Raw genomic sequence first — 24842 nt, forward strand, 5'->3', positions numbered from 1 at the left:
TGAGCTTCAGAACAGATGCAGTAATTGAACCATTAATCCTTGAAATATAGATCATTGCTTTGAATACCAAGTTTCAGTACAGTTTTCTATTCTTGTAGGAAGTATTTGAACCCAGCTTTTTGAAGAGCCCTGGGATCTTCATGCAGTTCTGGAGCCTTAGGGTGTACACTAAGCACACAAGTGTTGTGCAGTACAGGTAGTCCTCACTTAACAACCATTTGGTCATCAACCATTCAAAGTTATGACAGCACTGAACAAATGGTATTTACAACCAGTCCTCGAACTTATGGCCATTGCAGTGCCACCAAGGCCACATGATCAAAATTTGGGCGCTTGGCAGCCTGCCCACATTTATGACGGCAGGGTGCAGTTCAACTCCCCCCACCCATCTATCTCCCCCCATCTCTGCCCTTTTGGCTGCCCTGTGTTCCACTGCCCCTGCTGCCCTGCCCTCTGCCACCCCTGCTGTCCTGCCCTCCACCCTGTACTCCACCGCCCCTGCCACCCCTCACTGCCCCCAGCTGACCTTTGGGAAGGCCTTGTGCAGCCAGCAGCTATTTCACGAAGGGCCAGGCTGGGCACATCTCATCAGCAGCAGGACAAAGAAGATGGTGAAGGCCAGCTGGGGGTGGTGGGGGTGGCAGGAGCAGCAGAATGCAGTGTGGCCAAAAGAGCAGAGATGGGGAGATGTATGCAGGTGAGGGAAGTTGAAGCAGAGTTGAGCACAGCAGGGCAGGAGAAGCGTGAGGTCCTCACCTAATGACTGCACAGTCCGGGACTAACAGCTGCAGCCAGGACTACACAAACTGCCATCACTAAGCAGTGTAGTCATGTGATGTTTTGCCTAACAACCACTTCTCTGAGCAATGGAAATTCCGGTCCCAGTTGTTAAGTGAGGACTACCTGTAATCACCACATTATTCCATATAATGGTTCATGTCTGTATAACTTAGGCCTATCATATCTGGGCAGCAAAAATCTAGATGACCATTAGGTGGCAACAAGAAGTTATGATTTCTGTATCTTCTTGCTGGTTTCTGACTGATTTTTACAGCCCAGATACAGTAGTCTAGGATAGGTACTGCTGATACTAGATGATACAATATAGGTAAGGCTAGCTCATAGGTAGCCTGGAAAGAAAGAGATGATAGTTCTTTGTAGGTGAATGTAGGGCTACCAGAACTAGGCATATAACCAACCACTAAATATCAACAAAGAGATACAGGAAACTCTCTTTGCTACCATCTAATGGTTTTCTGAATTTTTGCCACTTAGATCTGGTGAGACTTCAGATCAGATGAGCTAAACTTCTATAAGAAAATAGCTGATGGCCTTCATATTGTCTGTAACCTTCTCCAGATGGTTCCCTCCAGTGGGGTTTTAATTACAGTTCTTTAAATTCCCAGCTACAGTTCTAAAAATTGTAGTCTGAATACATGTTTGACTCATCAAATTGGGGAAGGTTATTTTAAAATATTTACCCTAAAAAAAGCCCTGCTGAAATTAATCAACATTACTTATGGATAGTGCACTTCATATACCATATACTGTACATAGTTGCGGGGGGGACCTGTAGCTTCTGTTTAGGTATCGAAACAGAATTCATAGCTAAATAGATTAAATATTCCAGGTGCATCTTATGTAGGCTTCTGCTGCGTAAAACAAATTCAACTTTATGATTGGCCTAAAATATTGGCCTGAAGTGGAGCAGAAAATGTTCCCCTACCCCACCTCCCCAATCAAAGTACAAAATCTCCTAAACCAAGCAAATCATTTTTGCACCTTGATCTGAAAATTCCATATACACTTACCCTAGAATACCATATTTTCTATCTTACAGAGTATGATAGTCTTTTTCAAAGGGTTGTCAGAGAATGATCTAGTTCATATCTGGTTTAACAATCAAGAGAATTATAAAAGGCCTTGAGATTGCCAGTCAACACTTAGTGCATGCTAATAGAGCAAAATCCCCAAATGACACTCTTCTTCACTATGGAGAAATATATTATTTTCTATTTAAGTTACCTACCACCAAGTCCTGCTGTGCTGCTTCATCATGGTGGTGGTGATGGTGGTGGGTGCTCCTGGGAGGGATGAGCGTAGAACTTTGGAAATATATGCCAAGAGTATATTTTCCCAGCAAGGTCACCCAAGGTGTGAAGGTCATCCCAGCTGCCCAGCTAAAGCAAGCAGGCACATACATTGGGCAGCAGTAATATAGGAAGATGTGGAGGCAGATGGTCACTGTAGTGACAATGGCAAAGGCATCAATTCATACTGCATGGGAGAAGGCTATGGTACACCACTCCTGTCTTTGTACCAAGAAAACTACGTGGATACAAAATATAAAATGACTGACGATATAGTGCCAGATGATGGGCCCCTTACTCAACATGCTATGGAGGAAGAGCTGAGGATCTTTCAGAGTACTAATGGTGTTTATGACGTGGCTAGATTAAAGCCTACAGGACATCTAGTTGCTGATGTTGCCATACAGGAAAAGAAAATCTAAAGCTGCAAAGATAGAATGTCATGAGTACTGATGGCGAGCAGGAGGGGGCCTCTATCCAGGGGGGAAAACACATGCGTAGTACTGAGGAATTAAGCAGCCATTCAAAGAGACACAGATCAGACCCGCCTTAACTTTTGGGGTTTATCTGTCTGGGTTTTTCCCACGCTTCTTCAGTTTGTTAGGATTCTGTTTTATGTAGCAGTAATAAACACTAGAGACCTACTCCTCGTCTCAGCATGATTTCTGACTGTTAGGACATAGAATTACAGTAGAACATGGAACGTAAGAAGCATAAACACAGGAAAGCTCAGCACAATGAAAGATGAAAGGAAACAACTACAATTGACATCTTAGGCATCAGCAAATTGAGATGGACTGAGATCAGATACTCTCAGTCAGAAGATCACACAATTTATTACTCAGGACATTAAAAAAAAAAGAAGAAGAAACAGTATTGCTTTTATAGTTAAGAATGGAATAGCAGGAACAGTACTTGGCTACAATGCAATCAATGACCGAATAATATCAATTAGACTTTGTGGACAACCCTTTTATATAACAATCATTCAAGTTTATGCTCCAGTCACTGGTGCAGAAGAGGAGGGTGATGAGTTTTATGATGAAGTCCAGTTGAAATCGACAGAACATGCAAGCAAGATGTGCTGCTTGTGATTGGAGACTGGAATCCATAGTTGGAAACATGAAAGAGGAAAACGTATTTGGACTGTATGGCTTAGGAAACTGAAATGAAGCAGGAGACCAACTTATCAATTTCTACCATCCCAATGATTTCTTCATAGCTAAAACTGTTTTCAAACAACCAAAATGATGCCTCTATACATGGACATCACCAGATGGAATATATAGAACTCAAATTTACCATATTATTGCTAAAAGGAGATGGAGAAGCTCATTATAGCAATAAAGACATGACCAGGTGCTGACTGTAAAACAGATTACGAACTGCTCCAAGTTAAGGTAAAGAAGAAGAAAGCCAGTCAGTTTCCACATAAATAGATTTTCTCCATGATGATCTATCCCTAACCTGGTCTTTCAGGTCTTCCAATGGTGCACTCACTGCCACTGTAACTGAATCCATCCACCTTGCTGCTGGTTAGCCTCTTGTTTTCTTTCCCTCTCCCTTTCTCAGAATTAAAGCCTTCTCTAGAGAGCTGGGTCTTCACAAAATTGTCCAAGTAGGATAATTTGAGCCTGGTCATTTGTGTCTCAGGTGAAAACTCTCAATTGAAAAAGGAAAAATAGCATCTGTAATTCCAGTGAACAGCCTGGTCTGTTTACATGCCTCTGTAGCCTGAAACCAAGTTGAGCATTCATTTTATTAATTCATCCATTTAAAAGAAATATTTTATTACTGTTTGGGTGATGATAGAAAAAGCACACAATAAGTTTTCTGTGTGCTGATATTCCATAAATATGATTATAGCCTTAGTATTTTTTCCTTGCCCTATAGCCTTGTACTCACTCTTCTCTTAAGATTTCTTCACACTCTTTGTTTTGAATATGCACATTCATTCCACACATTCACTTCGAGTTCCATATATTTGCAAGTGATGCTGAAGTGCTTTCTTCATTTCTTTTTTGTTTCCTTTATCATAACCATAATGCTTCCTGGTTGAAACAGAGATGGCCTCTTTGTGCAAAATACATGGTTAATCCTATTTTCTTCAAGAATTGAGACAGAAGTGCATAAGTAACTTCATCTGAAGCTAGCAAATCACCCATCCAGTTCTTGCATCATAGCGATCAATACACCCTGCGTGATGAATGGCTTTAAAGGGATTAAGTTGTTATAGCAACAAACCAATACTTCCCTTGAAAGTTGACTAAGGTTCTTTGTAAAAAGAACATGGCCTTGACTAGTCCTTTCCTAGCATTCATTCCAATGTCTGCCTGAGCCTGACCACATTCTGGGTACCACCCTTCACTCATACAGTGATTAAGTTCATTAAATAGGGTGGCTGCTTTTGAGGTTTTTGGATTTTTTTAAAATAGAATGTTTGTGCTTTATTTGTATATAAGAGAAAATTAATACTTGAAGCCATGTAAGGTGACTCTTTAAATAACATTTCTTCTGAATTTGATAAAAGGTAAAACCTGGAAGCATTCTTCATTTTTTTGCTATTTATAATAATAATGGTTTGGTTCCAGAAGAAAGATTTCAAGAAAGGTGCTTGTGTACTGATTCTTCTTGATGATCATGATTTTCCAAACATCAAAAATTCTTCTGCTTCAAAGTTTCTTGTGTTGCTTACATTTTGCTATCTCAGTAAATTTGTGGCATGACCTTTCTCTGTGACATATTTAGATGCTTCTTCAATTAAATCTTCATATGGGTTTGCCATATATCCAGTAATATACATAATAAAGCCTGTGCTCTTTTTAAAACTAGCAAAAGATTCTATAAGCTTTCCATTAATGCTAAGTACAGCAGGTTTGATTGGAGCTTTATTTATGAAAAAAAACTACGTTCCTCTTTTCTATATTTTCAATATTGAAAGAACACCACAAGCAAAAAGCAGGTAGACAATGATGTTAAAAAAATCAGTGTATGGACAATTGGCTGCAACCTACTAAAATAGAAAGTTTCTTAGAAGCTTGTCTTAACTAGTTAAGAATGGGGCCAGGTAGATCTTAAGATTGCAATTCTATAGGCTGTGTGTTGCCGTAAAAGAGATCTGCTCATGAATCATTGTTATTTATAATTAGATGGACAATCTGCTTTTGAGATACTAGGAACAAAATCATGGGGAAGGAGACTCCTTTAAATATCCTAGTTGTGAACTATGCTGTTTAGAGTTTTATAACCATCTGAGGTTTTCTGCCTATGGTTCAAATTACTTCCACTTCTGTAATGGGAGATAGCTTTTATTGTAACTATATATGTAAAAGAGTAAGAAAATTTAGTTCATCATCCCCTGCTCAGTACAAATAGAATCCTTTTAGTTCTGCCTTTGCTATTCTTAAGCCCACTCCTCAGTCACAGATACAGTACAGGATTGCCAACATTGCACTCTGGGTTCATCAGTTCCCATTTCCGGTCATATGTATAATCTCAGATGAGCTAGCCTATAAAGAATATACTACCCAAGTTCTTTAAGAATTGCTCTCTTTGCCAGATCTGCTTTAGGGACCACATATATTGTTAATGCTGGTCTTACCCCTTAAGAGCACGCCTTCTTTTGGTTCTTTGCAAGGTCCAAGAGAGCTGGCAGGACACCAGGATACAATTTGCCTGAGTTTAGAGCCTAGGAATATGGCCATTATGAAGGATAATGGGATTCAAGCCCAAGAAGAACAGCAAACCATTCCTCAAAAATATAGATTCTCTGCAAGGAACAATATCTATGAAAATAGTACTTAATACTCTTGTAAATAAATGTATCACATTCATTCTTTCCAATGCTGCAGTTTTAAGAGTAGTCTGCTTTGTTTGTCACCAGGAGCTTCCAGAGTCATGTATATTTTTTAATAAACCATGCTGATTTTTTTTAAAAAAATACAATTCTAAAATAAATCTTAAAATAAGATTGGGATTCAAATCTTCACCCTAGTTTTTTTAATTCTTTAAGCATATTAATTTTTTTAGGAAACAAAATTTAAAAGCGACTACACCATGGTTTCAGGAATGGACACATACAAACACACACAAAATACCTGTATGAAAAATCATTCTGAACCTTTACAAGAAAGTTTTTTTTTTAAAAGAAGAACTGAGAAAAAGTGAAGGGTGACATATATATTAAACTTCTTTTGTCAGTGAAGTTTCCCAAGAAACAGCTTTTCTGTTTCATTTTGCCTATGGCAAAAATTTCTAAAGATCAGTAATAAAGCCTTACACAAATACTTTTGTATGTTGAAGAAACAATAGTTTGACACTCACTGATACCAGGAAAAAGACAACACTGAATTAATGTTTGACAACACAGTAAGAGCATTGTGCATTCACCTGAAGTAAATGATGAAAATTTTAGAACAAATTAAGGGCAAAAGGTTCTCAGAGTTCATATTTTAAAGTTTATCTGGATTACACTGCTTCTATTCTTAAGCATTTTCTTCTATTGCCAGCTGTTGTATTTACATACTCCAGGGAGTTTTACAAAAGAAAAAAATATACTGCTCCTTGCTTATTACTGTCCTTCCCAGGCATCACAGCACGCTAAGAGACTGTGTTGTTTTTTTTCCCTTCCACCAAAAACTTTTGGAAGACATTCCAACTTTTTAGTGTACTCTGTCACTGATCTTAAGCTGGCTATTCTTGAGCAATGGCATTTCAAAGATAAATTGCAACAGGGAATGTTCATTACGATTCATTAAGAACTTCAGCTCTACCTCAAATAATTTGGGCAGACACCGTTTTTAAATTACTTTTTATGAGTAGGAAACATAAGAACGTCTGTGTGCTGCAAAACAATTGGTAAATAATGAAGCAATTATCCTGGTTATAATTTTTATATTCTACTTCCCTCTGTCATCAATCTTTACTTTCCACACTCCAGTCATAGGAATTTATATGCAGGTAGTCCTCAACTTAAGATCACAGTGGGGACCAGAATTTCCATCACTAAGTGATGCAGTCATAAAACACTCATAAATGTCACATGACCACATCGCTTAGCGATGGCAATCCCGGGCAGCCCTGGTTGCTATCATAACCCCAAGACGCGCAGGTCATTAAGTGGGAAGAGGTGGGAGTCCCAGGTAAGGAGCATGGGGGTGCCGTGGGGAGGTGGGGGAGGCCTGTGAGGGCCGGCACAGGCCACGCACAAGTTGGAGAAGCGGGTGCTGCAGTGCAGTGCAAGCTCAGAAAGGCTGGGGAAAGAATACGCTGTGGCTCAGAGGCTTTCTGGTGCGCCAGGGTTCTGGGGCTGCAAAAAGCCCATGAGCCACAGCACAAAGCCCAGCCCCAGCTCAGCAGCACAGCACAGAGGGGCTTGCTGATGTGCCACAGCTCCATGACTGCAATAAGCCCCTGGTGTAGCACAGCGCAAAGCCCAGCCCCAGCCCACCCCAGCAGTGCACCACAAAGCCGCCGTGCCCCGGGAAACCCCAACAGCACAGCACAAAGCTGCCACGCCCCAGGAAAACCCAACAGTACTGTCCTCACTCATGACAAGTACAATGCAAAGCCACCATGTCCTGGGAAGCTGCAGTTGTGTCCCTGATGACACAAGTCAAAGAAGCAGGTACTGACAAACAATCCTGGGTCACAGAGCATCAGAAATAACTGAATAAATGAACAACAGCAAGGTTCCACAAGGTTTACACCATAATCAAGACATTGTACTGCATTGGTCTTGCTACCATGAGCACATGAATGCTTTTTTTAAGGAAAGGAGGCAAGAAATGTAGTTAAAGTTAGCCTTGATTAACAAGAGTGTATTAATGGATGACAGCACAGTTAATAAGTTTTGGTTGGTATGCTAGATGGTGAGACATGGCAACAGTTGCTTGAAATTTTACATGCAGTTATTCTCTCTCTCTCTCTCTCACACACACACACAAACCCAGGTATAAACACAGAGAAGTTCTTCCTGAAAAGGTGTTGGCCTGCATGAATATTGACTTGTCTCCGGACAGCAAAACATTTGAACTGCCAAACTTTGCCAGGAATGCTAGTGTAATATCCTTGGCATAACATCTTATTCTGTGAAATTAACAGAATGTCAGTAATGAATTCTCATGCTCATTTCATATTGTTTACAAAGCAAGCTTAGGATCCTGTTGTAAGTGTAAAAATGCTGCTTATGGTCATCATTATGGCTATATTATTACTTCTTTTAAAAAAATGTTGGGAAACTATTTACGACTTGCAAGCAGAACATAAATGCAAGTAAAATAATTATGAAAGTGCCCATATGCTAGACATACTATATGCCCTATATGCCTATACTGTATAATATTCATTGCTGTGAATCAAAACTGAATGGGGTCACATATGAAAACATGACTGTGGACTTCACACTACAGTTGGATTTTGCCGAGTTGCTCATACAAATCCATACCTGAAACTTTTAAAAAATCTCAAGGATTTAAAGAAGCAATTTTGCTATAAAAGTCCAGAAATAAATTCAGCTCTTCTGTGGATTTATTTTACCTTCCATTATTATCACAAATCTATCACCAACATTAACAATAAGATACATTACCGGCAAGAAAACAGTTGGAGGACCATTGTCTTCATAAATAAAGGTCTGCTGTTCTATTGGATCATTTCGCTAATAACTTTTAGAAAACTATCTTTGCTTTACAGAAATTCAAGTATGTGACCTCATGATGGTTAAAAGGTAGCCAAAGTCAAGCAGCGATTTTATCGCAGATTGAGGCCTAGCCATGTCACGGGTCACAGTGTTCAGCATGTGAACAGGAAGGCGAGAATTGTTGAACTTTTAGCTCAGTTGTGCAGCCCCATCAGAGAACAAATGGACCAAAACACTGTACAGCTGTATAAAGAGATGAACGGATGAATACCTATCGCACAGAGGCCTTTGTGTTCTGGACATGGTCTAGCATTATGATGGGATCCACTAGGCCACAGCTTTGTAGCAATTAAAGCAGCATTATCACACAGCACACAGAATCATTTATCTTCTAATTCAGCATGTCACATGTTCTTTATCTGCAAGTCAGTGATTATTCATTATACTCCATAGAAGTTGAAACAAAGATTTTCTCCTCTATCAAACCAGTGAACAATTCCATAACGGTTGCAGTATTTCTTCTTTATATTTATTCTGATCCTGATGTCACTACAATATAAACCCAGAAATTGATGAATCAAGAATCAATAATTTAATATAGTTGGAGAGAGCAAATTCATGGGATTTTTGACAACTAAATTAGTTTGACAACTAATTTCTGTTTAACTGTATTTCCTAACTGCAGTATTTGCTGCTGCTGCTGTTATTATTAGATTTTCATCCCTCCTTTTTATAATAGTGAACTATGTATATTCATGATCAGTAGCTATATTATAAAATAAACAGTTATAAAAATATATAGCAAAGTTGGTATTAACTGTGAGATGATTTCCATAACAAGAAACTGTTAATTACATATTTTTCCTTTTTTATTTACTGTAAAAGCATACTCAGATTTACCCTTTAGTCTTCAAAAGAGTTTTCAAAAAGATCTTACATTTTTAAAAATGCTTGAAATAGCAACCATAGCAAAGGTAAAGTTTTTTATTTGTAATTAAATAATATTTGATAAAGTATATTATTATATTTCTTACAAAGAAAGTTAAAAGAACATTATTATTGTATTTCTTACAAAGAAACATTATTATTGTATTTCTTACAAAGAAAGTTACAAAGAACATTAGAACATACCAGAAATGTATAGTGTAGTAGTTAACATCATACAGAAATGATTTAGGGTTCTCTTCATACATTGCAATCTTGTACGTAGTGATTCACACTGATACGCTTTGGAAATCTTGTCTTGAAGGATTGTAGGTATGTTGGATGTAATGAAGTAAAACTGTAGAATAAGGAAGTTACTGAAGTAATAGCCTTATACCTGCACTCTAGGCACAATGTAATCTTTACTGGTTTTACTCTTCTATGAGCCATGGAATGCAGTACATATAATTACACCACTCTGTGCACATACTGAACAATGCTGTTAGTAAGAAATAATGAAAAGTTATTGTATGTCCTGAACTTTATATTATGTTGCTTTAAATCAGTTTTGTAGGAATTTAGCATTTAGGTTTTAGTTTTTAGATTTATAGTATTTCTCCATTTCTTGCAATAACTGTTAGAGGTTTTCTTGGAAGCATCAGACCATCTGAAATTAATCATCCCAGCAGTTACCAGAGTACAATACATAATAAACTGATCAAGATACCCACTGTAGTCCAGTGGGTGTATCTTTAAATTTTCTCTTATTCTACCTTTTGTGCACCAACACCTATACATGAATGAAGGAAAAACAGTAAGAGTTAAGAATGAAGACTCCCTTTCAAAGAAGTGTGTGTGTGTGAGGTTTTTATTCTGCCTTCCATTTAAGAGCTCTTAATTAAACTTGTAGACTAATTAAAATAAAATTAAAGATACTGTTTCCTAATTACAAAGGGCTGAGATATCACATCTGATGTAGAATACAAATTTAAAGACATCCTGTATATTTACTCAATTATTAATTGGATCCCAACTAGTAGTTCAGCTGTAGAATTGGAGGATACTACTGAAATCTTTGGTTTTTAATTGTAAAAATGACTTGCAAATACAATGCTTATGTGAGAATGTCTGTATTTAGTATATATTCCTGATTTGAAGAATGGGAGTGGAATCTGAACAGTTCAGGTGGTATTTACTAAAAGAAACTGAGCTGTCCCAGAGCTTACATTAATCTGATTTGCAGAGTATCCACTAGCATCTGGGGACCTACCAAAGTTGTTTTCTTTAAATGTGATGTGACGAGGTCAATGCAAATAGCACTGAGGGTTATCCTACAAGATAGCAGCCCCTTTATACCATATGGGGATAGTTTGAATTATTGTGTTTGCATGCTGATTATTTATTAAAAAGGAATTCAACTTTACAGGTAGCTCTCTGTTTCTTTCACAAAGGGATTAAAAATATTTCATTCATTCTGAATGGACTTAGCAGTGGTAAGTTTTTCTCCAGATATATAGCCGTGTGGTCTGGCTGATTGAGTATTAGACTGGGAGTCTAGAAACCCCAAGTTCTGTTCCTGGCTCAGCTACTAACCTACCATGGGATGCTGAAGATATTTATTGTTGTTATTTCTCTACTTTGTTTTCTCTGCCTTAATTGCTTAGTACAAAAAGAGTATTTACACCAACAGGCACAGCTAAAGCAAAGGTATTACTAATTAAAATAGGTGAGGTTGGATGTGCCTTATTATGGATATTTGTATTTATTGTACTTTAGGAAAACATCTTTTTAGTTTGTTTATTTATTTATTTCACTTTAGCTTAATTAGCCCATAGAGCTACATCATAAGCAAAATGATACAAGATTTATATCTTTACCTTTTTAACTTCCTGTACAGTTCAAGGATGTATTTGGCTACTAAAAATTTCCCGTATACACATGTGTAATTAAGCAAAAAAGGCATATGGACAGTACTCCATTCTCATTTTACTCCAGATAAAAATATATTTTAACCTGCCAACAGAATGGTAGCAGCTTTAATGGCATTCACATAGGGTACCATCCAAGAAAAGACCCTATTGAGCATGAAAGCAATCCATGAAAGCATAAAGGACACAAACATTGTTTTGCACTTCATGAGATAAAAAAGCAACCATCACATCCAGGCAGCATTTAAGATTTATAAAACAAAAGTCTTAACTGATCTAAACTACAGGGCATAGATTTATATTTTAATGTACTGTATTTATTTATGTTCATAGACCAACAATTCATACAGTAGATCAAACAGCAAAGCACACAATAAAACTCCATGATTTATCTATCATACCATAAAACTACACACACACTGTATGTATACACACACACTCTCTCACACACACATACACACACTTACATATAAATCTCTCTCTCTCTCTCTCTCTCTCTCTCTTTTCTTTGACGCTCTGAGACAACTTTATATGTACATGCTGTTACATAGTATAAGAATATAAACTTGGACCTAAAGTCCTGTGGCCTCTCTTTACGACACCTGAACATATGGGTTTTTGATAAAGCCCAATCAGATCTCTGTTTCATCCCAAATATATATCACCCAGACCTAGTGATTAGACCCTTTTTTAAACTTTTTTTTATCTCCTGTGTTCTACTCTTTCCACCCTGTGATATTTTAACCCATTTTTATTTATTCTGTGTGGGTTTTTTTTACCTTTATTCAAAGCTTGATAATCCTTGTCATAAAATTGTGTTTAAACATGGTCACTAACTGTAATAGAGACTTTTATTCCTGGTAATTGAAATGGATAATTATAAGTCATAACTGATGAAATATCTAGGAGTTATTACGAGCTCCATGCTATTAAGGCAAAGTGAATATCATGTGGCAGTGCTAGATCCATAAATATGCCTCAGCTGCATATAAATCGTATGTAAAAAATATGCAAAAGGGAAAGCCATTGGAAGAACAAAAAAAAACTCTAGTAGAATGAAGTATTTCTGTTCTTTAGCAGTGAGAAGCCACATCAAGTTGTTTTGATTTTCAAGACACTTGGAAGGGACCCTTCTGATGGTCCATTTGTTCATAAACAAATGGTATATTTGTCCCAGGCACATTACCATCTGTTCCACTCACAGTTTGGCCATTTTGGTGATATCCCAGAGAACAAGACATATAGCACTGTTGGTGGAAAATAAACAAACAGTTATTCCTGAACAGTTGAATACACTTATGGACAAACTTTTGGTTTTCCAAAAAAGTTAAAAATAGGACTTCAATACTACCACTTTTACAGTTGTAATCGAAATTATTCAACCCCATTGCAAATCAGGTTGATTGTCAAAATGTACAGACTTTCAGCTGTTTGCAATGAACAAATCAAACAAAAGCAATTGAAATAGCTCAACACAACAAATGCTTCAAGTGGCTTCTCCAAAGTCAACTGAAAATGCAACTTATAATGACTTCTCCAGTCTCAAAATTATTCAACCCCTTCATGGCAAGCATCTTCAGTACTTAGTAGAGCACCCTTTTGCTGTTATGACCTCCTGCAAATGAGATGCATAGCCAGACACCAGCTTCTGGCAGCGTTCCTGGGGAATCTTAGCCCATTCCTCACGAGCAATGGCCTCCAGTTCAGTAATATTCTTGGGTTTGCGTGCTGCAATCGCCTTCTTCAAATCCTACCAGAGATTTTCTATGGGGTTCAAGTCAGGTGACTGTGATGGCTACTGTAGAATCTTCCAGGACTTCTTCTGCATCCAAGCCTTAGTGGAATTTGAGGTATGCTTGGTATCATTGCCCTGCTGGAAGGTCCAATGACGCCCAAGCTTCAGCTTCCTTACAGATGGCATGACGTTTTCTCCTAGGATTTCCTGATACTTCAGTGAATCCATCTTGCCGTCCACACGCTGCAGGTTTCCAGTGCAGAGGATGCAAAGCAGCCCCAGAGCATCACCGAGCCACCACCATGCTTAACTGTAGGCAGAATATTCTTTTCAGTGTTTGCTTCATTCTTCTTCCTCCAGACATACCACTGATCCATCAGGCTGAAAAGTTCCAGTTTTGTTTCATTGCTCTGCAGAACAGAATCCCAAAACTTCTGTGGCTTATTTATATGATTTTGAGCATATTGGAGCCGACTTTTCTTGTGCTTTTGGGTCAGTAGTGGTTATGTCTTGGAGTTCTGGCATGGAAACCTTCTGTATTTAGTACGTGCCTTACTGTGCTCACTGAAACCTCAGTGCCTGTTGCCACCAAGTCTTGCTGCAGGTCTTTTGCAGTCACTCGAGGGTTTCTCTCAACCTGCCTTCTCAAAAATCTGGTTGCAGCCACTGACAGCTTCCTTTTTCTGCCCCATCCAGGGAGTGTAACCACTGTTCCTTTAACTCTGAACTTGTGAACTATGCTTCCAACGGGGTCTCTAGGAACATTCAGTGCCTTTGCTATCTTTTTGTATCCTGTTCCTTGTTTGTGAAGGGTGATGATCTCTTCTCTTAGCTTTTAGGACCATTCTTTTGACTTAGCCGTAGTGTATTTCTAACATGCAGTCAGACGTGACACTCAACAAACCTTTAGCCAGTTCAGATATTTCATGTGTTGCAGCTCAAGCACACCTGGTGCAACTAATGAAGCCCTTGATTAGTTGCATCAGGTGTGCTTGAGACAACACCTGTTTTGCATACTGTATGTGTGCTGTTGTGATGGATTCTATTCAGGGGGTTGAATAATTTTGAGACTGGAGAAGTCATTATAAGTTGTGTTTTCAGTTGACTTTGGGGACACCACTTGAAGCATTTGTTGTGTTGGGCTATTTCAATTGCTTTTGTTGATTTGTTCATTGCAAACAGCTGAAAGTCTGTACATTTTGACAATCAACCTGATTTGCCATGGGGGTTGAATAATTTCAATTACAACTGTATCTTTACATTACTATTGGCAGTAAATTTGGGATAGATTGAAAACATATTACAGATAAAAGTGTATTATTACTTCCTCCCGTATAAATTAAATAATACTTTGGAAATCCAGACTCTGTATCAGTATATTACATGTACCTCTCAATTGGTGGGATGCAGGCTAAATATTCTAACTTGCATAGAACAGCACAAGAATGCTTGGAGTAAAGTTGGGTGTTGACTGCTTTTGGGACATATTGGTCAAAGTATGGCAAAAGTCTTATTTTTGCAAGAATTTTATAGTTTGTTTGTTTATGCTATTTATCTATTGTCCCAATCCTCATGGACTGTAGGTGGTTTACAGATACAAAGACAGGTACTACTCCTACCTACTGGTAACCTACCTCTATAAATGAAAGCCTCAGTAGACTAAAGCCATGATGGGCCTTTGTGATAATAACCACTGCATATAGAATGCAGAAAGAGTAAAGGTTAAAGAGCATGAATTAACAAATGAAGTGAAAGAAGAATAGTTATGCTATATGTCTATAAAACTAAGAGAATCTAGATTCTAGATTGTTGTGGGACTGTGTAACAATGGAAATCCATATGTTCCTGATAGTTGCATGTTACTCTCCATTGAATGGTAATAATGGAAGAGCTAGAGATGAATTTGGGGGGTGGGGGAATTGCAATATTCTGAATGAACGCAATCTAGAGGAAAAATTACTCAGCTAGGTGACATGAATGGACAAGTGAGAATGAGAAGAGAGATTATGAATGAATGAGAATGGTGACCAATGAGTATTGGTTTCAAAAATATATATTTGTTTTAGATATGTGGTTAAAGCATAAGTCTATTCATATGTACAAATGAAAAAGGAATGGATCAAAAAGCTTGACTCATTTGATTATTTACAAAGAAAGATAATTAGTGAAGGAAACAAGGTTGAAGAGATTCTGAATATGGAACAATCATAATTTGGTAGTAGTATTTATTCATTCATTTTATATACCACCAAAATCATAGTGTTAGGAGGAAGGAAGTGGTGTAAGAAAAAGGCTGTGACAGCTGCTTAGAACAGAATGAAAATTATTATGTTACAAAGTGCCACAGAATTGCATAGTGCTGGGAAGTGTGTAAAAGTATCTTTTTAAAAAATGTACAAATACTGATAGAAGACTTGTGAATACGATTCTTTGCAAATAGAGAAATCTATGGGTAGATACAATTAATTGTGTTGCTCTAAACTAGATAAGGTTATGTTTCCTTTTATTTTTCTTACCTCATGCCTCAATTTCTTTGCTTACTATTTTTTACTCCTTTTTTCTGCTATACCATTGCTTACTCCAAAATGGAACAGCATGATAGATCCACATGTAAGATGTTAAATTGAGAAGTAAAAAGTAAAAATCCCAGAAGAAGCCACTTCCATGTTGTTGCCAAGAAAACTACATGAACCTATATGTTAAAATCACCAGGAGTCAAATTCAACTGTTTTACAATATAAAGTGCCAAAGCGGGTCAGAAAAAGTAATGAAGTAAATCAGAATTTGCTTATCTTTCCACAGGCAATGTGGCTAATGTTGCAGATAGATGAACCAGAGGATTTTGTAATAGCCACTGGTGAGGTCCACAGTGTCCGTGAATTTGTGGAGAAGGCATTTCAGTACATTGGTAAAATTATTGTGTAAGTAAAGGCATGCAGTAACAGTGATACTGCATGATGATGATTATTTCATTTCCATTTATTTGATTGTGACTTTATGGTGCAGTATTTCTATGTAAGTGTTGTTTTTCTCTTTCATCTGATGAGAATCTGAATGTCAATTATTTTCAATCTAGTTTGAAGATATGATAATACTCTTTACTAAGAAAAAGAAAGTTTTGCCTAATTTCAAAACATGTGTTCACCATATACTCGTGGGCCACTAAGAAATTACATTTAGTGTTTATTTGGCTTTAAAATGATCCCTTTCTGAAAGCTTGAGATGACTGTCAGTGTTGACATTAAGAAACTTCATGCTAATCTAGATTAATCCAAATGACAGCTTCTGCCAGGCTTTTTCAGACATTGTAAAATTATGACAGATGTACTAAAAAAAGGAACATAGCTAGGGAGCGGGTTTTGCTCTTCAAATGCAGTATGCTTTGAACTTCCAAAGAGGATCAAGAACAAAGCAAAACAAGCCCTACTGAATATTGCACATTTATTAACATTGTTTGAATTTATATTCTGCTTTTCCATAAAAAGATACCCAAGGTCACTAACATATAACTAACATAGTGAAATTATTCAGATCTAGATTTTGAATAAAAGAAGGGAGTAGCACAGTATTGAGGCAGCTACCCAGTATGCCTCTGATAGTCCTTCCTGGTAAAATGTGGTACTCAGTAATCAAAAATTCGTCAGTGAATTTACAAATAATGATACAGTAATAAGAAAGTTTGAAAGTATGGAAGAGTATGATTAGGTTAATTTACCACTTCATAGTCCATATAATATCTATATGAATTGCTTTGGGATTGCACTATACCATTGACATTAAGTCCAGTCGTGTCCGACTCTAGGGGGCGGTGCTCATCTCCGTTTCAAAGCCTAAGAGCCGGCGTTTATCCGTAGACAGTTCCGTGGTCATGTGGCTAGCATGACTACATAGTAAATTAATTAATGAAAGTAAAATTATTATTTATATGTACATATTATTGTTCACTTCTTCCCTAGTACTGCCCAGTTTCCTAAACCCGGTTTTTCTCCTGAGAACCACCCAGCATACTAAAACATACCACCAGATTTACTTTAATTTTCAATGTCCACAGTAACATCAACTAATCTCACTTTTTCCCCCCAGTAATTGCCACCCTATTCAGCCATAAAAATGTTGAGTCATAAAGCACAATTTACACTGCATATTCCATATACAGTAGTTTTATTGCAAATATAAAATTCTGTTTCAAATTCAGATAATAAAATTAGGATCACTTTGTAAGTACTTTCTGTGGCTTATATTTTCGTTTATTATATTTGCCATTTTCTTGCTTCTGTATCTTTTCTGGTACCCATGCATAAGCATGCCGATCTCAGCTAGAAAAAAGAAAGAAGAGGCACATTTTTCCCATCGTACTAACATGGGGCTATGAAATTCACTGATACATTTAACATAATGTGCCTGAGCCATAATATCACATTCTCTTCCTTTCTCCTGTTCTGTTATTGCCATGCCAGAAGTTTTAAAGCTTTTGTTCCCATTTTCAGCTTGCCACAATCTAGGACTAGTAAAACAGTGGTTTGTGTGAGCTTTACTTACTGAGACAAACCAGGATCATTAAGTGTAGTTGTTTTATTTAAGGAGCCTGTACTTAATGGGTACTATAGTTTCTCTAGATAAACATAGCAAGAAGCTGTCGGAGGAAGAAATTGGGAAAAGGCAAGCAAATAAGCCATAGTCTCATGTTCATTACAACAGACTATGTTTTATTTATTTGTTTGTTTGTTTGTTTATATATTTATTTATATTTCAAATGTCATCACCACCCATCTCATTCAAAGAGCGACTCTGGGCAGTTTTGAACAATATATGAAGCACAAGCTGTATGCTTGCTTGCTATTGCAATCTAGTACAACTGTTCCTAATGTTAGCATGAGTATGAAAAATTACATTGCTAATTTCTTTCAGCATTAACTAATTTGTTTTTAATATCCAGCACTTGAAAATGTCTTTCAGTTAAGAATAAACTATTCAAATTGATGTAAGACAGAGATGGAGTGGATATGGGGTTCGATTAAAAATAAAGTGAGCCAAATTAATTAACTCCCTATGTATATGAAAAGAGCATACAAATGCATGTCCATACATGAAATATATTTGAAGCTGGGGAGTTAAAACTGCTTATTTGTAAGAGGTTGTTGTAAGCATATTCCAGTACAGATGTCTTTGTGCTGCATCCAGTTTTCTTATGTCATTGTGGAAAGTGGATGCGGATAACTAGAGTGGTTGCTTTTCACATGTTTATGGAATTTAAACATTTATATATAGGGCAAAATCCAATAATGTCCTGTTCATGGAAGGCATCTTTGGATGCAAATCATTGCTTTTGGGTAATTTTTTGTGTTTGCTTCAGTGTGTTTTATAATAGAATAGTGAAGATATGAACAAAGATTTGTTTCCTTGTTCCATCTCTCTTTTTTTCCTTATCTAGACATAAGCAATGTATCTATATAAAGTTAGTCATATAGTTACAGATGAATGAAATTCTGAAATGATGGCCATTCATCTACATATTTCTTTGTGAACACAAAACCAGTTTTGAATACAGGTAGTGCTAGTTTAGTGACTACCTCATACATGAACCATTCGCAATTATGGTGATTACGACTATAATTGGGACCAGCAACTCAGTCATTAAGCGAAGCAGTCACTAAGTGAACCACAACTGTGCTTATGATTTTACTTCAGTTTTCCTTTGCTTTACAGACCTGAGAAGGTCATAAATGTGAGGATTGCTCACCAAGTTACTTTTTCATCACCATCATAACTGAATGGTTGCTATACAAGGCAGTCGCTAAATGAGGATTGCATGTATATATTGTGTATCCTATATATTGCATGTCATTTTAACTGAAATCCCGAAAGGGTTAAGAATAGTAATTATCAATGCTTTTAAATAAAGAATTCTTTTAAATAAAGAATAGAATAAAGAAAATAACTTCAGTCTATTGATTTGTAAAGCGCTGTATCAGGATCAAAATCAGCAGTCTGTCTTCTTAGTCAGATGACTGTTTCATTGTATTAGTCTGAAAAAATGAAATAACTTTGGCAAGTGACAGATAAGCAGTTCTAAGAATTAGACTTTCAGCTTTTGAGATACAGTTGAATATTTTTAACACTGCCAGTGCCAAAGAAAATTGTGAATGATAAGTCAGAGAACTAATTTAGTTCTTTGCACTGACAAGAAGGCCTTTGAGCTACAAATAATTTCAGTGTACAAGTAAAACATTTTTTAAAATTTTCTTTCTGCCTATTACTAATTAAATAACATGACAGAGGAACATTTTCCTCCTCTAATTTAACCCCAGCAGGATAAACCAAACAGGCAAACACTTGTCTTGACTAATTTTCTGTCATTAATCTTATTAAATAAGAACAGGACTGTAAGAATAGCCTCAAACCACTGTAATATTTAAGAGTTTTTAATAGATGCTGTGAAAAGAGGGAAGGAGAAGCCTAATCAGACCTTGGAAAGATTTATGAATTATTTTTAAATGTAATTCTGCATATAGTTCCCCAGCAAAACTATGCATTGCTTGAAGGGTTGAGATTTACACAGGAAAGCAATGAATATATTTTCACAATCACATTAGTCTGTACCTGTATTGCCTTTTCCTGAAATTATCGTGATTATCTTATTCTTCAGAGAAATTGCATTTATTCTGCAGGTACAGGTCTGACTTTGGAAAAGCAGATTATAAATGTTTTAAATAAGTAAAGAGTTCTGAAAAGCTTCACAAGAAGGAAAGAGCAATCTTCAGAAGTGTTTTTTGTTTTGTTTTTTCATTTATTTATTTTATTTTATTTTATTTTTTGCATTTTATTCTACCTAATAACCAGAGTATTGTGAACAGTATAGTAGGTAAATACTTAAAAAAAAATCACACAAAAAAACTGTGATAAATCAGAGAAAGACAATGTAATGCATAAAATCAAAATAAAATTAACAGCCAAGCAGATCTAAATCACTAATAATAGTCCTTAAAATGCTAGGAAATATAGTTTTTTTTCTTAGTACTAAAAAGACCATAATATAATTTCCAGGCAACAGTTCCTGGGAGGGCATTGTACAATAAAGGGCTTGTTGTTGTTTATTCGTTTAGTCGCTTCCGACTCTTCATGACTTCATGGACCAGCCCACGCCAGAGCTTCCTGTCGGTCGTCAGCACCCCCAGCTCCCCCAGGGACGAGTCCGTCACCTCTAGAATATCATCCATCCACCTTGCCCTTGGTCGGCCCCTCTTCCTTTTGCCTTCCACTCTCCCTAGCATCAGCATCTTCTCCAGGGTGTCCTGTCTTCTCATTATGTGGCCAAAGTATTTCAGTTTTGCCTTTAATATCATTCCCCCAAGTGAGCAGTCTGGCTTTATTTCCTGGAGGATGGACCGGTTGGATCTTCTGGCAGTCCAAGGCACTCTCAGAATTTTCCTCCAACACCACAGTTCAAAAGCATCGATCTTCCTTCTCTCAGCCTTCCTTATGGTCCAGCTCTCGCAGCCATATGTTACTACAGGGAACACCATTGCTTTAACTATGCGGACCTTTGTTGTCAGTGTGATGTCTCTGCTCTTCACTATTTTATCGAGATTGGTCATTGCTCTTCTCCCAAGGATTAAGCGTCTTCTGATTTCCTGACTGCAGTCAGCATCTGCAGTAATCTTTGCACCTAGGAATACAAAGTCTTTCACTGCTTCTATGTTTTCTCCCTCTATTTGCCAGTTATCAATCAAGCTGGTTGCCATAATCTTGGTTTTTTTGAGGTTTAGCTGCAAACCAGCTTTTGCACTTTCTTCTTTCACCTTCATCATAAGGCTCCTCAGTTCCTCTTCACTTTCAGCCATCAAAGTGGTATCATCTGCATATCTGAGATTGTTAATGTTTCTTCCAGAGATTTTAACTCCAGCCTTGGATTCCTCAAGCCCAGCATGTCACATGATGTGTTCTGTGTACAAGTTGAATAGGTAGGGTGAGAGTATACAGCCCTGCTGTACTCCTTTCCCAATCTTAAACCAGTCCGTTGTTCCGTGGTCTGTTCTTACTGTTGCTACTTGGTCGTTATACAGATTCTTCAGGAGGCAGACAAGATGACTTGGTATCCCCATACCGCTAAGAACTTGCCACAATTTGTTATGGTCCACACAGTCAAAGGCTTTAGAATAGTCAATAAAACAGAAATAGATGTTTTTCTGAAACTCCCTGGCTTTTTCCATTATCCAGCGGATATTGGCAATTTGGTCTCTAGTTCCTCTGCCTTTTCTAAACCCAGCTTGTACATCTGGCAATTCTCGCTCCATGAACTGCTGAAGTCTACCTTGCAGGATCTTGAGCATTACCTTACTGGCATGCGAAATGAGTGCCACTGTTCGATAGTTTGAACATTCTTTAGTGTTTCCCTTTTTTGGTATGGGGATATAAGTTGATTTTTTCCAATCTGATGGCCATTCTTGTGTTTTCCAAATTTGCTGGCATATAGCATGCATTACCTTGACAGCATCATCTTGCAAGATTTTGAACAGTTCAGCTGGGATGCCGTCGTCTCCTGCTGCCTTGTTATTAGCAATGCTTCTTAAGGCCCACTCAACCTCACTCTTCAGGATGTCTGGCTCTAGCTCATTGACCACACCGTCAAAGCTATCCCCGATATTGTTATCCTTCCTATACAGGTCTTCTGTATATTCTTGCCACCTTTTCTTGATCTCTTCTTCTTCTGTTAGGTCCTTGCCATCTTTGTTTTTGATCATGCCCATTTTTGCCTGGAATTTACCTCCGATGTTTCTAATTTTCTGGAAGAGGTCTCTTGTCCTTCCTATTCTATTGTCTTCTTCCACTTCCGTGCATTGCTTGTTTAAAAATAATTCCTTATCTCTTCTGGCTAACCTCTGGAATTTTGCATTTAATTGGGCATATCTCCCCCTATCACTGTTGCCTTTTGCTTTCCTTCTTTCTTGGGCTACTTCTAGTGTCTCAGCAGACAGCCATTTTGCCTTCTTGGTTTTCCCTGTCTTTGGGATGTATTTTGTTGCCGCCTCCTGAACAATGCTGCCAACTTCTGTCCAGAGTTCTTCCGGGACCCTATCTACTAAGTCCAGTCCCTTAAATCTATTCTTCACCTCCACTGCATATTCCTTAGGAATATTAGTGAGCTCATATCTAGCTGATCTGTGGGTCTTCCCTAATCTCTTTAGTCTGATCCTAAATTGTGCAAGAAGAAGTTCATGATCGGAACTACAGTCAGCTCCAGGCCTTGTTTTTACCGACTGTACAGATGTCCGCCACCTTTGGCTGCAAAGGATGTAGTCAATCTGATTTCGGTGTTGTCCATCTGGTGAAGTCCATGTATAAAGCCGTCTCTTAGGTTGTTGGAAGGGAGTGTTTGTTATGCAGAGTGAATTGTCTTGGCAAAATTCTATCAGCCTATGTCCTGCTTCATTTTGTTCTCCCAGGCCATACCTACCTGTAATTCGAGGTGTCATTTGACTGCCCACCTTAGCATTCCAGTCTCCTGTGATGAAAATAACATCTCTTTTAGGCCTGTTGTCCAGTAGGTGCTGCAGATCCTCATAGAACTGCTCTACTTCAGCTTCTTCAGCATTTGTGGTTGGGGCGTATATTTGGATCACTGTGATGTTAGATGGCTTGCCCTGAATTCGAATTGAGATCATTCTGTCATTTTTTGGGTTGTATCCAAGCACTGCTTTAGCCACCTTACTATTAATTATGAAGGCTACTCCATTTCTTCTGTGGTCCTCTTGTCCACAGTAGTAGATCTGGTGGTCATTTGATGTGAAGTGGCCCATTCCAGTCCATTTCAGTTCACTGACGCCCAGAATGTCTATCTTTAATCTTGTCATCTCACCAATAACCACCTCCAATTTGCCCTGGCTCATAGATCTTACATTCCAGGTTCCAATGGTGTGTTGATCCTTAGAACATCGGATTCGCCGTTCACCACCAGCACCGTCGGCCGCTAGCCGTCCTTTCGGCTTTGAGCTAGCTGCGTCATCACGTCTGGAGCTAGTTGAGCTCATCCTCTGTTCCTCCCCAGTAGCATTTTGACCATCTTCCGACCTGGGGGTCTCATCTTCCGATGGTATACCGACATATCTCTGGTTGTACTGATCCATTTAGTTTTCACGGCAAGAATACTGGGGTGGGTTGCCATTACCTTCCCCAGGGATCGCATTTTGTCTGACCTCTCTGTCATGACCTTCCCGTCTTGGGTGGCCCTTCACGGTTTAGCTCATGGCATCATTGAGGTGCTCAAGCTCCAGCACCACGACAAGGTAACGATCCTTTGCTGAAGACAATAAAGGGCTACTCTTTATTTAATGTAATGAGGGCACTTAAAGCCAAGGAAATGGATGTAGGATATAAGAAATGATATTATTTAAATAATCCACAGTCAAAATATGGCTACATTTTTTTTAGCCACACATTGTAACTAAGCATAAACAGTATCTCAGTTTTGTCCCCATGATTTCTTCTAAATATTAACTATCATGGGAGATAATATAGAATCCTATCTAGGGAGAAGGGTCAAAGCAGTAAGACTGAAATAAGCCAGAAGATGCCAATGTAATACACTGCCAATGTAATACAACTAATTCAGACAACCTATTCAGAAAGTTACCACAGTCCTGAAAACAGCTGAGAAATCCTCAGATACCCAAACAGTTGGCCAGGTTTTCCACAAGGCAGCCAAGCAGTTTCTGTTTGAAAACTAGGATGTATGGATATAGATATAATCAACAGTCATTTGAGCATCTAGTCCAAGAATGCAGGGTTAACTAGCTATCAGCATATAGTTTTTCATCTTCTGAAAAAAATTAATTTCCTCAGGAACAACTTGACTACTGCCTTTTTTAAAAACAGGGTGCTATCACTGCCTTTCCTGTTTCTCATGATGTGTCTCTACCTACAAAGATCAGAATTGTGCAAGCCATGGTATTCCTTCTGACACTCTGTGGAAGCGAAAATTGGAATCTGAAGAAGCAGGATAAGAAGACTATTGATGCTTTTAAACTTTAGTGTTGGAGAAGACCCCTGAGAATACTGTGGACAGTGAAGAAAACAAATTCATTTTAATTATTTATTAATCAAATTTATCACCACCCATCTCCCCCTGAGGAGGGACTCTGGGTGGTTTACAATAAAATAAATTGATCAAACAAATCAACCCAGGGGTTCTCACTCGAGGCACAAATGACCAGGCTCAAATTATCCTACTTCGGACACATGCAAAGACCTAGTGCTCTGGAGAAGGCTCTAATGCTTTAAAAGGTGGAAGAAAAGAGAAGAAAAGGATGACTAGCAGCAAGGTGGATGGACTCAGTTACAGTGGCAATGAGTGGAAGACCTGAAAGAGCAGGTTAGGGATAGAGAAATGGAGAAAATCTATCTATAGTATGTGGTCACTAACAGTCAACAATGACTTGATGGCACATAATCAATCATTCAATCAAAATCCTCTTTCTATCAGAAGCAACAAGCAAAGAGGAGCAAGGAAGAAGTATACAAATGATTGG

The 24842-nt window shown here is 37.9% G+C and overlaps 1 protein-coding gene across 4 annotated transcripts in view; it reads left to right on the plus strand.

Annotated features, from left to right (window-relative positions):
* Positions 1 to 24842, plus strand: part of GMDS (GDP-mannose 4,6-dehydratase) — a 336036-nt gene that overhangs the window by 226228 nt on the left and 84966 nt on the right. For all 4 annotated transcript variants that reach the window (XM_063298814.1, XM_063298811.1, XM_063298813.1 and 1 more), the window contains one exon: positions 16120 to 16238. In XM_063298814.1, coding sequence (XP_063154884.1) covers positions 16120 to 16238 — 119 coding nt within the window. The remainder of the gene's footprint in view (positions 1 to 16119; positions 16239 to 24842) is intronic.

The sequence above is a fragment of the Candoia aspera genome, chromosome 3 (genome assembly GCF_035149785.1).
Source record: "Candoia aspera isolate rCanAsp1 chromosome 3, rCanAsp1.hap2, whole genome shotgun sequence".
NCBI lineage: Eukaryota > Metazoa > Chordata > Lepidosauria > Squamata > Boidae > Candoia > Candoia aspera.